The sequence below is a fragment of the Galeopterus variegatus genome, unplaced genomic scaffold (assembly GCF_000696425.1).
Source record: "Galeopterus variegatus unplaced genomic scaffold, G_variegatus-3.0.2 Scaffold14, whole genome shotgun sequence".
Lineage (NCBI taxonomy): Eukaryota > Metazoa > Chordata > Mammalia > Dermoptera > Cynocephalidae > Galeopterus > Galeopterus variegatus.
The window spans coordinates 672,822-685,351 of NW_007726125.1; the positions used below are offsets into that span (position 1 = coordinate 672,822).

General features: G+C 50.1%; 2 protein-coding genes across 2 annotated transcripts in view; both read left to right on the top strand.

Annotated features, from left to right (window-relative positions):
- The window catches only part of LOC103582441 (tubulin polyglutamylase TTLL13-like), a 13,268-nt gene extending 2,103 nt beyond the window's left edge, over positions 1-11,165 (top strand). Inside the window, exons 4-15 of the mRNA XM_008564059.1 lie at positions 655-773; positions 2,755-2,885; positions 3,152-3,308; positions 3,858-4,001; positions 4,356-4,441; positions 4,760-4,991; positions 5,470-5,654; positions 7,822-8,007; positions 8,481-8,661; positions 8,940-9,119; positions 9,709-10,027; positions 10,407-11,165. Coding sequence (XP_008562281.1) covers positions 655-773; positions 2,755-2,885; positions 3,152-3,308; positions 3,858-4,001; positions 4,356-4,441; positions 4,760-4,991; positions 5,470-5,654; positions 7,822-8,007; positions 8,481-8,661; positions 8,940-9,119; positions 9,709-10,027; positions 10,407-10,663 — 2,177 coding nt within the window. The 3' untranslated portion in view covers positions 10,664-11,165. The remainder of the gene's footprint in view (positions 1-654; positions 774-2,754; positions 2,886-3,151; positions 3,309-3,857; positions 4,002-4,355; positions 4,442-4,759; positions 4,992-5,469; positions 5,655-7,821; positions 8,008-8,480; positions 8,662-8,939; positions 9,120-9,708; positions 10,028-10,406) is intronic.
- A 167-nt stretch (positions 11,166-11,332) lies between these two features.
- NGRN (neugrin, neurite outgrowth associated) overlaps positions 11,333-12,530 on the top strand; it is a 6,343-nt gene continuing 5,145 nt past the window's right edge. The window contains exons 1-2 of the mRNA XM_008564132.1: positions 11,333-11,558; positions 11,969-12,079. Of these exons, the coding sequence (XP_008562354.1) occupies positions 11,395-11,558; positions 11,969-12,079 (275 nt within the window). The 5' untranslated portion in view covers positions 11,333-11,394. The remainder of the gene's footprint in view (positions 11,559-11,968; positions 12,080-12,530) is intronic.

Genomic DNA, 12,530 nt, shown 5'->3' on the forward strand with positions numbered 1-12,530 from the left:
AACACCAAGTCAAGGGTTAAGATCCCCTTACCGGTCATCTTTTTAAAAAAAAAAAAAAACAGTTTTTTCAAGGAAGTTATGAAGGGGCTTCAGCAATTTTTTTTTTTTTTTTAAGATGACTGGTAAGGGGATGTCAACTCTTGGCTTGGTGTTGTCAGCACCACGCTCAGCCAGTAAGCTAACCGGCCATCCTTATATGGGATCCGAACCCGTGGCCTTGGTGTTATCAGCACCGCACTCTACCGAGTGAGCCACGGGCCGGCCCAATTTTTTAAAAAAAGCATGAGCTGGGTCAGCCATCTCCTTCCCCCTCTCTTATCCCCACTGGCATTTATGCAGGGGGTCACCCAGAGTTTGAGGTGCCAGTGTGACCCCTAGCTAGGGTCAGCTCTTCCAGCCAGAAACAATTCTGATTGAGAAATAGGACTAACAGGAGCAGAGAGCCAAGCTGTAGTTTTCTCTGCCACATATTTGGAAAGTCCCTGATAGCCTCATCAACTTGGGATTGCCACATGGTAACTAAACTGCAGAGCTGAGAAAAGAACTACCCTCTTCAACCCACTCTTTGATCAGGTCTGTTCCTTACCTGACCCGGCTACAGTTCCAGGACTTGTTGCTGGTGCCCAGGCTGGTACCATGGACCTGTCTTTGCAGTGCGTCGGGCAGCCCAAATGTGTGGCCTGAAGGAGGTGGGGGAGGATGAAGAGTGGACTGTGTACTGGACGGACTACTCTGTCTCACTGGAACGAGTCATGGACATGAAGAGGTTTCAGGTAGTAACGTCCTGGCCTAAGATCATAAAGGTGCTGAGGCCCCAGAGTGATTACTCCCATCCCCTTGCCCAGGCGCCCAAGGCTGCCACTCTTTGTTGCTATACCCCTGTGCAGACAGGAAAGGCCATACCTAGCGTCTTCTGCTCCAAAGGAAATATTCTCCTTTTGGGTCTCTAGAGTCCCATTATCTGAAGGAAATGTCTGGTGGGTACATCCTATCTCATTATTTGCTCTTTGCCTGGTGGCATCTGTGTCTAGCTGGCCCCCTTCACGGCAGGTGAACCCATTTTAGGCAGAAGACAGTGGGGCATATGCAGAGCTAACAACAAGACCAATTGAATGATCCAGGCTTCTAAGCAGCTTAGCTTAGTGTCACATCCATTAAGAGACAGTGTGAGGTCCTGCCTTGCAGGAAGAAAGTAAGAAAAGGTCGGGCCGGCCCGGCGGCACACTGCTACAGTGCGCCGCTTGGGAAGCACGGTGGCGCTCCCGCCGAGGGTTCGGATCCCACGTACAGACCGGTTCCCGGCTTTGGAGAGAGTCCCTGGCTTTGGGAGAGGGGCCTGGTGGTCCCGAGGCTTCCTTCACCTTGGAGATATATTGCTGGCAGATCATATGCTCTCCTGGCTTGATCTCCCGGGGATTGCGGGTTATGAAGATGCCACGTCCCTGACAGCCACTGTCTGGCTTACAGATATAAGTGCGGGTTTTCCGCTGCCGACCGTAGGACTGGAAGTCCCCATAGCTGTGTACAGAGAGGGGCTCATCAGAAGGTTTCTGTGCATCATGGCTGTCCCAGGGCCCTGTGGAGCTCTTCCTGCTCTCTAGTCCCTGCTCTTCTTGGAGCACTCAGTCTCAGACCCACTTTTCTTTGACCAGATGAAACTTTCTCATTTCACTTCGATCCCTCTGAGGCTTTCCTAGGTCACAAGACCAAAGTCTGGAGGGAATCCAGAGGGGGACCCCTTTCCTCCTCCCAGTGTCTCAGCATGGGGAGCCTGGATCACTAACTCTGAAAGGTGGACCAGGGTCCATAAGAAGAACGTAACTGCTTCATGGTATTTTTATTATCTGCTCATTGGGTCTTTGTAGTAATTAGCAATAAAGTAATTAAAAGGGGTATGCAGGCTGATTTTGGGGAGAAGCCAGGAAGGAGTTGAGGAGACTATAACCTACAACTAGAGAGAGGAGCCCAAAAGAGAAAGTTTGTTCTAGAAGTGCTCGAGAAGCTTCAAAGAAGGGGCAGGCATGCAGGAAGCAGCTGTAAGGTGAGGATAACAATAATTAGTAGCATTTATTGAGGGTTTACTACACATCAGGCACTGTGTGAAGTGCTTTACATTGTTAACCTCATTAAATCCTCAAAAACAGCTCTGAATGGCAGATGCCTTTGTTGAGAAGGGGACACTGAGGCTCAGAAATACTAAGTTCACACAGCTAGTGATTGGGAAAGCCAGTGAGAGAGCACCCAGCCTTCACACGATGCGATGCTGCCTCCTACACTGCAGGGCACAGTAGTTGGGGTCCAGCAGGAAACACAGCAATGTCATACCCTCACTTGGGGCCCTGGCAGTGCATTCCCTGGGGCTAGTTCTTAGTTTCCTTTTCTCTTCTGGGTCTTTTGGGAAATGTTTTCTTATTATTTGCTTTGTGCTGTCATGCATCAATTATTCTTATAGGACTAGTCCTGGTGGTCTGAAGGATCTTTGAATGTGGCTAGAAGTCCTGGCTAGCATCCTCCCCTTCTCAGTGTCCCTCATTTCCTGACCTTGGTGTAGATGCGTGTTGGGTGGGGGCCATGGAGGGGCTTCTCACCTGCCTTAGGGAATCTTCCTATTTTCACCCTTGGGGTGCTAGATACAGTGCTTACTTCCACTGTGACTTCTTCCTTAGCCTTCCCAATCCTCCTCCTCTGCTTCCTGGGATGCACTTATGGGAGGAGGGTGAGGGACTGCAGTATAACCACCTGGCTGTGTTTCAGAAAATCAACCACTTTCCTGGCATGACAGAAATCTGCCGCAAAGATCTGCTGGCTCGTAACCTCAACCGCATGCAGAAACTCTATCCTACCGCGTACAACATCTTCCCCCGCACCTGGTGCCTCCCCACAGAGTTAGTGATCCAGGCTCCCCATGCTGAGACACTGGGAGGAGGAAAGGGGTCCCCCTCTGGATTCCCTCCAGACTTTGGTCTTGTGACCTAGGAAAGCCTCAGAGGGATCGAAGTGAAATGAGAAAGTTTCATCTGGTCAAAGAAAAGTGGGTCTGAGACTGAGTGCTCCAAGAAGAGCAGGGACTAGAGAGCAGGAAGAGCTCCACAGGGCCCTGGGACAGCCATGATGCACAGAAACCTTCTGATGAGCCCCTCTCTGTACACAGCTATGGGGACTTCCAGTCCTACGGTCGGCAGCGGAAAACCCGCACTTATATCTGTAAGCCAGACAGTGGCTGTCAGGGACGTGGCATCTTCATAACCCGCAATCCCCGGGAGATCAAGCCAGGAGAGCATATGATCTGCCAGCAATATATCTCCAAGGTGAAGGAAGCCTCGGGACCACCAGGCCCCTCTCCCAAAGCCAGGGACTCTCTCCAAAGCCGGGAACCGGTCTGTACGTGGGATCCGAACCCTCGGTGGGAGCGCCACCGCGCTTCCCAAGCGGCTCACTGTAGCAGTGCGCCACCGGGCCGGCCCGACCTTTTCTTACTTTCTTCCTGCAAGGCAGGACCTCACACTGTCTCTTAATGGATGTGACACTAAGCGAAGAAGCTGGTTTTCGCCTCCCACCCTATCTGCTACCCCCGTTACCTTGGAGGCATTGTGGGGCCATGGTTCAGAACCAGCCTGCCTGGGTTTGAATCTCAGCTTTTCTACTTCCTAGACCTGTAACCTTGGGCAAGTTTCTTAACCTTCCTGTGCCTCCATTTCCTCATTTTAACTGAGAATAATAATAGTAACTACCTTATATGGTTATTGTGAAAATGAAATGAGTTGTTATGTATTTGAAGCACTTACAACCATATGTGGCACATAGTAAGCACTTCACAAGTGTTATTATTATTCCCTCATGGGTTTGCACACTCTCAGCCCTTCCTTATTGATGGCCTCAAGTTTGACATGCGAATCTACGTCCTGATCACGTCCTGTGACCCTCTTCGGATCTTCATGTATGGGGAGGGCCTGGCTCGCTTTGCCACCATGCCTTACATGGAGCCCAGCCATAGCAACCTGGTAAGGGGGCAGGGCAGCACCCTCTTCTCTTCCTCTACCATGAGTGCTGAGGTTGTACAGAGAAACCAGGTAGAGAGGTTTTTCATCGTCAGCAAGAATAAGGAGTGAAGCCAGTGAGAGTCGCAGCACCTGGCTGTGAGGAGAGCATTTGGTGGGTGGTGACTGAGAAGAGGTCTTCACCTGAGGAGCCCAGCACACCCTTTTCCCCAGGATCTTACAGAAGGACATTCCTCTAGTGAAGAGGGACAGGAGACAAGCAATCCTGGCGAGGGCGGGCAATGGAAAGGCAGAGAAGGGCTGGAGAGGAGGGCTGCATAGAAATAGTCTGAGACCACAGGAACACTGTCTTCACAGGATAATGTCTGTATGCACCTGACCAACTATGCTGTCAACAAACACAATGAGAATTTTGTCCGGGATGATGCCGTGGGTAGTAAGAGGTACTCCCCACTCTGTGTCCTTCAGCTTCCTTCTGCCCCTTAGCCCCAAAGTATCAATAACCCATGAAACCAAGCTGGCTCTTAAGGGGCTAATTGCCCAGGAAAAGTCAGCCTTTAGAGACCCTTGTCTTGTGCCTGAGCTCTAAGTGCAGTCCCAAACCTCACCCTGATAACTAATCCCTGCTCCAAGCTGCCAGCAGCCCTTTAAAGCACAAGGACCCAGGCACAGAATTAGGGTTAGTGTTAGGGAGTTTCCTGCCTGTGGCCAAGCCCCACTGGCACAGGAATTGATCTTCCTCTGAGCACTGGGCCTCACAGGAAGCTGTCGACACTCAATGCCTGGCTGCGAGAGCACAACTATGACCCCCAGGAGCTGTGGGGGGACATCGAGGACATCATCATCAAAACTATCATCTCGGCCCATTCTGTTCTTCGCCACAACTACCGAACCTGTTTTCCCCAATATCTGAGTGGAGGTACATGTGCCTGTTTTGAGATCCTTGGTTTTGACATCTTGCTGGACCACAAGCTGAAACCCTGGCTGCTGGAGGTGAGGATTATCTCCTGGGCTTTGCAAAACCAAGGTTCAGAGGCTTCCTTGAACAGGACACATGGGATAGTATATTTAGATGGTGGAACAGAGAATGGGGGATGTGGAAACTGTGGGATGAGTGGGAACCAGCAGAAAGCATAAGATTCCTACCTTTTGACCTGCTGAGTCAACCCTTGGTGGTTTCTGGCCCCTAACATAGGGATCCAGGTTTGGGATCCCTAGTGTTCCTAATGTAAGCCTTGCCTTTAAGGACACTATCACTGTAGAATCAGGCTGTCTGTTTTGCCTCAGTAGCCTGTGAATTGGAGGAATCTCTACAGTAAGTCCTATGGCTGTGGAAGCCAGAGCATCTAGCCTCCTTGGCTGAGGCCATGGGAGGGGGATGTCTCCCCTAAGCCCTCCGGTTAGGCCTGCAAGAGATCACCACCTGCTCAGGTGGTTTAAGAAGAGGGTGGATAATGACTCCCCCTGGCAGGTAAACCATTCTCCAAGCTTCACCACGGACTCACACCTCGATCGAGAGGTGAAAGATGCACTTCTCTGTGATGCCATGACCCTCGTCAACCTCCAGGGCTGTGACAAAAGGAAGGTGTTGGAGGAGGACAAGCGGCGAGTCAAACAGCGGCTTTTCCAATGCAACCAACAGCCACGAGAAGCCAGGTGCACCATGTATCTGACACATGTTTAGTTGTGTAACTTGTCTTCTTTGTTGTTACTTTCCTGAGAGTAAAAGTCCTCTACAAGGAGAAGGCAGCCTAGGGCTGATTAGCTATTAAAAACTACTTTTTTCTTAGATAACACATCACATATCATAGATAATATGTTCAAAATTCCAAAGATATAGCGAACAGTCTTTCTCCTACCCTTCTCCTCCAACTACCCATTTTTCCTTCCGGGAGACAGTATCTTTTTGTTTTTTGTTTTGCGGCTGGCCAGTATAGGGACCAAACCCTGGACCATGACGTTATCAACACCATGCTCTAACCAACTGAGCTAGCTGGCCAGCCCCCCAACCAATGTTTTTTAGTATCATGTGTATACTTTCACAAGCATGTAATGCACATATACACATGTATTTATTCAAAATATTTTTCTCCCTTGTCTACTCAGACAGTTGCATAACTTTCACAAACTCTGCACCTGCTTAGCAATGTATTTTCAAGTTATTTTCATATTAGCACATAAGGAGCTTTATGTGGTTTGACTAGCTGGTTTGTTTTTTAACAAAGCTCCTCTACAAACCAGTTCCTGTGAAACTTTGTAATAATGAAATACAGAAAACAGTTTAGTCATTCAATAATAGGGAATTGTTTAGATCAGTGTTGGTCACCCATTGTTGCTTGTATTGTAAAATGGGCTACAAACATGGTAATTGGTTACTGATACTAAAATTATAATTTGTTAATGATATATAAAGCTGTATTTGAGTAGATTTAGGGTTATTCCTATAGTAACATCACTCTTCCCCACATGCATTCCAATATGCATGGGCAGTGTATATTCAATTCCTCATCATAGCCTTAGACTAATACATAGGAAGCACTCAAATGTTTTTATGATGACTGGGGAAGTGTAACTGCAAATACCCTGGGTATTCCCATGAGAATGGACTGTGCACCTGTGTGTTATGAACCATGTCTTTCAGTGGGGAAAAATGACTAAAAACTACTGGACTAAATAAAAGTACAATCATACAATAGAACACTAGGCAGCAAGTTAAAAATATTGTTATATATGGGCCGGCCCGTGGCTCACTCGGTAGAGTGCGGTGCTGATAACACCAAGGCCACGGGTTCGGATCCTATATAGGGATGGCCGGTTTGCTCACTGGCTGAGCGTGGTGCTGACAACACCAAGCCAAGGGTTGAGATCCCCTTACCGGGCATCTTTAAAAAAAAAAAAAAAAAAAGTGGAAATCAGTAATCTTGAGGACTAATGATCGTCATAATTTCTGCTATGTGGAAAAAGCCATTTTGCAGGGAGCCATGACAAAGGACCTCCTTCCTACGAGCAGCACAGAAGAGATGGATCAGGTCCTCATGTTCCTGAGATGCAGCTGCACCCCTACCCTTGCCATATTTGTATTCTTTGCGTAAGGAGTAACTTTCTGCTTTTTCACTTAAAGTGGTTCGAGCTAAATTCTAGTCACTTGCAAGCAAACTGGCACAGTTATCTTTCCAACTTTCTCACTAATCTGCTCTGGGACTTCTTGAGGGCTCAATCTGTCAAGTGAGAGCCAGGATATTGGTTGTACCTGCTTGTATGAGTCTGTGTTCTCAGAAACAAACAGCTAGTGAGTGGCAAAACCAGGATTCAAAGTTAAGCAGTCCAGGGCTGGCTGGTTAGCTCAGTTGGTTCAAGTATAGCCTTATAACACCATGGTCATGGGTTCAGATCCCCATATTGAATGCCAGCTGCCAAAAAAAAAAACCCCAAAATACTCAGGAGGTCCTGCCATAGAGTCCATGCTCATAACCAATATGCTAATTGCATAGTAAGATTTTAGGCAGTTTTAATCTTTTTGCTCTTCTTTCTGTAATGAACATGTATTACTCTTAAAATGAGAAACCTAAAAGACTGTAATAACTTGGAGTGCTAGCTTACAAGTGGAGCCCCCAGCACTTAAGACAAAAATCAGATTTCTGTAAGTAAAGCCTATCTTTATGGCTACACACATATGGGACTGGCCAAAGATGGGCTTGGCAGCTTTCCCCACAGGGAGACTTGGAAGCCTGGAGGAGGTTCTCAAAGCCTTAGCCAGTGTTCCTTTTCCTCCTAAACATTCTCACAGTCCTCCTGTGACTCACCCTGAGCTTGGTTTCCACAGGCGAGAACAAATTGAGTCATCCCATGCAGCAATGCTGGACCAGGAACGATATGAGGATTCCCACCTGGGAGGATACCGGCGGATATATCCTGGGTCTGACACAGAGAAGTATGCACCCTTCTTCAAGCACAATGGCTCCCTCTTCCAGGAGACAGCTGCTTCCAAGGCCAGAGAGGAGTGTGCCAGGTACTTTGCCACTTGTTGTCTTCTGTAGCCTGAGTAGGGGGGAGATCCTGAAGCTAAATTGCTCCCCAGCAGGAGAGGAAGTGAGACACTTAAGGAAAGAGGAATGGAGCTATAAATTCTATTACACTTTTTTTTTTTTTTTATAAAAGATGACCAGTAAGGGGATCTTAACCCTTGACTTGGTGTTGTCAGCACCACGCTCACCCAGTGAACTAACCGGCCATCCCTATATGGGATCCGAACCCGTGGCCTTGGTGTTATCAGTACCACACTCTCCCGAGTGAGCCACGGGCCGGCCCCAAATTCTATTACACTTTTAATGACCCTTTCCGTTTAGTAGGTTTTCCATCTTCCCCCTTATTCCTCTCTCATCAGTTCTAAGAACACTGCATAATTTCCTCCTCCCCATTTTCCCTCACCCCATTCTGTCCAAAACAATTTCTCCAGTGTCTGAAGCTGCTGTGTCTTCTCAGGCAGCAGCTGGAAGAGATCCGCCTAAAGCAGGAACAGCAGGAGACCTCAGGCACTAAGAGGCGAAAGGAAAACAAGGACCGGAACCAGGGTGAATCAGCTGGGGAGAAGAGCCGATTCAGGGCACATCTCCGGAGCCTTTCCACCCACTTGGCTTACAGGAATCGGAACAGGGAGAAAGAGGTGTCGGGATTTGTGGCTCTTATCCTTCTGTGGGAAAATGGGTTGGGACTACTAGAGAAGGGAATCTCCCCTTGAACAACAGAGAGATGAGCTCCTAATTAATAAGTTGAATCTGACCATTTGGAACACGAGGTGAGAGAATGGACAGCAAAGGGAACCTTACACAAGGATTGGGGAAAGGATAGATGTACAGTAGGCAGGAGCCCTGCAGCCATCCTTGCAGATGGTTTGGGACTCATCCTTGGAGATCCTGCATTCATCTCTTGTGTACCTTGTAGCCGCTACCAGTATACCTGGACACCATGCAGCCTCAAGAAATTGTGGAAGAGGAAGAGCTAGAGCGGATGAAGGCCCTGCTACAAAGGGAGAATCTCATCCGAAGCCTGGGTATCGTAGAGCAGCTCACCCGCATGCTGCACCCCAGCCACCGGGGCCAGAAAAAACTTCATGAGTGTCGGGTGAGGGTCCCTACGAGGCCTCCCATAGAACAAGGGAACAAGGGCTGTGGTACCAGCACATGGTGGTGGTCATACCAAAGGAGGCTTATGTGATGGTATCTGTCAGTGGAGCCTGGGAAAGCAGAGTATGCTGGGCCTTGGGAGAGGGTCTGTTGGTTCCTTTTGCATCTGTTCCCAAGCTCCCTTGTTTTAGGCAATGACATCCAGCAAAGTGAAACTCCCACCCTTCTCACTTTCAAGAGACTAGCTCTCTATATTCTTGTGTCACAGTAAACCAAAATTCATGACTGACAAATAACAAGGCCACCACAATCAATGGCTTCTGTGTAGCTTTCTCCCTAGCACTGTGAGTGCCCTGGTTCTAATGGGAGATAAGTAAACTGTCTTGGGCCAAGAAAACAACTGCTGCATTCACTATTCCCTGGGCTCATAGCAAACCTGTTGGGTCCTCTTTTTTTGTCGAACCCCAAAGGAATAACTGGTTAAATAGTAGCTATGGCCTGGAAGAGATTTTTCCAGTTACCTATTTCTTCCAACACTCCACCCAGCCTCACAAGAAATGTGGTAAGGGGCTGCTCTTCTCCTCTAGCCTAGATTTCACCAGGACGGGCTGGGCAGTCAAGAACTGCAGTCTATGAGTCTGGTCCCATTGGTGTTCCTGAGAGGGGCTGCCACAGAACAGGGCCCTCCTCATTTTCTGCATCCAGTTCGGCCCCATGAATTGATCCCCAGGATCTTAGGGCCACTGTCAAGCATGAATGTCGCAAATCCACATCATTCCCAGTGCCATCTGCAGCCCAAGAACTTCAATCAGATAGGAGACCCAGCAGCCATCGGCCCCTGTTCATTGTTAATGAAGAAATCTGGGAGGCGCTATTTTTCCAGTGCCAGAGTCAGGCTCACTAGCCGTAAGTATACAAAACTAGCTTTGGTCACTTTGACCTATGTAAATTCCCACTAGCAAATATTACAGCTGGGTGCTCCCAAAATATAATATGGCACTTCTGGCAGTGTGGGAATGGGGGAGGTAATGGACCCATTTATTTACTTCCTTCTATGTACTAGACCCTGGTGATAGAAATGTTAGATATACAGTCCCAGCATTCAACGAAGGTAACAGGGAAATGCACAAGTAAACACACTAATCACAATACAGTGTGGTAATGACGCTAGAGGGAAACATGGGATGCTATTCTTCTGTGTTGGTAATTGGGCCACAGTTGGTAAAGAGGTGAGCAAATATCTTCTGTGAGTAAAAACTCAGGGGGATCCATGTTTCCACTGCAGAAGGCCAAGCCAGCAGAAGGCTAGAAGCCATAAACCGAGCCCTGGCAGGATCAGTGCCACCCACTTTAACCCCAAAGCAGGACTATCTTCTGCAACCAGAAAGAGTAGCAAATGACTCATGGACCGAATGCATCTTGCCCTCCATGGTAAACTCCGAACACAGAGCAGCCAAGGCCCGGGATCTCACCATCTGCCGTGCCTCTGCACCCGTGCTGCAGCCTTCCAGTGCACTCTTCAACATCAGCCAGCACAGGTAAAAGCAGGAGGGAAGCCCAGCCCTATCTCTCCTGGAAAACCCCCTCAGGTTTCCAAAGGGGCAAAAAGCCTTTAATCTTTGCTAAATTTAAGACTGCCACCACGTTCCGGTTTGAAAAGCCCCGGCCAGGAACCCTGCTTGCATAAGGCAAAACACAAAGACACCAGGAATTCCTCAGCACCTTAAGATTATCTTGGGATCGGTAAAGACTACAATATGAAGATGAGCCAAGGCCGGCCGCGTACTCATCTCCGCCTGTCAAGCCTTAGCCTGGGTTTATCGTTAGTTGGTGGGTCTGAACCCTGGGTACGGCCCGGGGCTGGAAGTCACCCCGGCCACAAGGAGTCCCTTTCCCATTGGAGCCAAGTGCCTAAGGCACGGGGCTGTCGCCGTCAGGAAGACCGCAGAGGGTGGCGGTGACAGGCAGGCCTGGGCCGCCTGTGGAGAGGAAGGGCGGCTCTCGGCAGTGAATCCGTCTTTTTATTAAAGTTTATGCCGTTTTCCAGGCGCGTCCTGTATCTCCTTTCGGCCCCCGCGTTTCAGGGAAGCCCTCTCCACACTCAGGTTGGAAGGGGGAGACGCGAAGCAGTTCAAGCCCAGATCTCCCCGTCCGCCCCCGAAGCCCGGAAGACTCGCGACCACGCCCGCCTCCGGCCGGCCCCCACTTCCGGGTCCGCGCCCCGCTTCCGGTGCTGCCGCGTCTCCGGCTGCTGAGGGCTTGTTTGCGTCGACATGGCGGTTATCCTGAGCCTCTTGCTGGGCGGGCGCGTCCGCGCTGCCGTCGCTCGCCGTGGGTTCGCGACCCGGGAGGTGGCGGGCCCGGGCCCTGTCGGCCGCGAGCCGGACCCCGATTCCGACTGGGAGCCGGAGGAGCGGGAGCTGCAGGAAGTGGAGAGGTACCGGCTCCTTCGCGGGCCCTCAGCCTGAGGCAGGGCCTCGTGCCCCGGCGTCCCAGGCCGCGCCCCTCAGCGCCGGGCGTCCTGCCGCTGCATCCGCGGCGGCCCTTGTTTCCTCCCAGTTGTCAGGGGCGCAGGGGTAGGCGTTCAGCTCCCTCGGGACCACGGTCCCTTCACTAGAGACGTGTTTCATCACCTGTTTAGAGAGTTCGGCACGCGTACGGGCAGTTGTTGTTCCAGGTGTTAGATTTCTGGGGTGGTGTACAGAGCAGCCCTGAGCCGGCAGACAGGACCCGGTTGCCCTTGCGAACAAAGAGAAGAGGGCTAGGCGCTCCGTGATTTAGCCTGAGGCTCGCCAGACACCCATCTTGCTTCTACGCAAGGCTTCTGCCATTGGTTCTCTCTCCCAGCATCCTGAAACGACAGAAAAGAGCGATCCAATTCCAGAAAATTCGGAGACGAATGGAGCCGCCAGGTGCCCCGCCCAGGACCCTGACGTGGGAAGCCATGGAGCAGATTCGGTAAGACTCAAGGTACCCTGTTTGCATTTGCTGTGGTGAGAAGCGAGGGATACTGGAAAAGTAGAGTGATAGAGCGAATGTGCGTGAACCCGACAGCTAGATTTAGTAGTTTATAACCTCATGACACAATTGGTTCGGTTTTTGTTTGTTTGTTTGTTTTTAAAGATGACCGGTGGAGCCGGCCCGGTGGCGCACTGCTACAGTGCGCCGTTTAGGAGCGCGGCGGCGCTCCCACCGAGGGTTCGGATCCCACATACAGACCGGCCGCTCACTGGCTGAGCGAGGTGCGGGCGCAACAACGGGGGTTGCGATCCCATTGCCGGTCACGAAAAAAAAAAAAAAAAAAAAAAAAAAAAAAAAATTAAAAACGAAGCAATTGTGGGCCGGCCTGCGGCTCACTTGGGAGAGTGCGGTGCTGATAACACCAAGGCCACGGGTTCGGATCCCATAT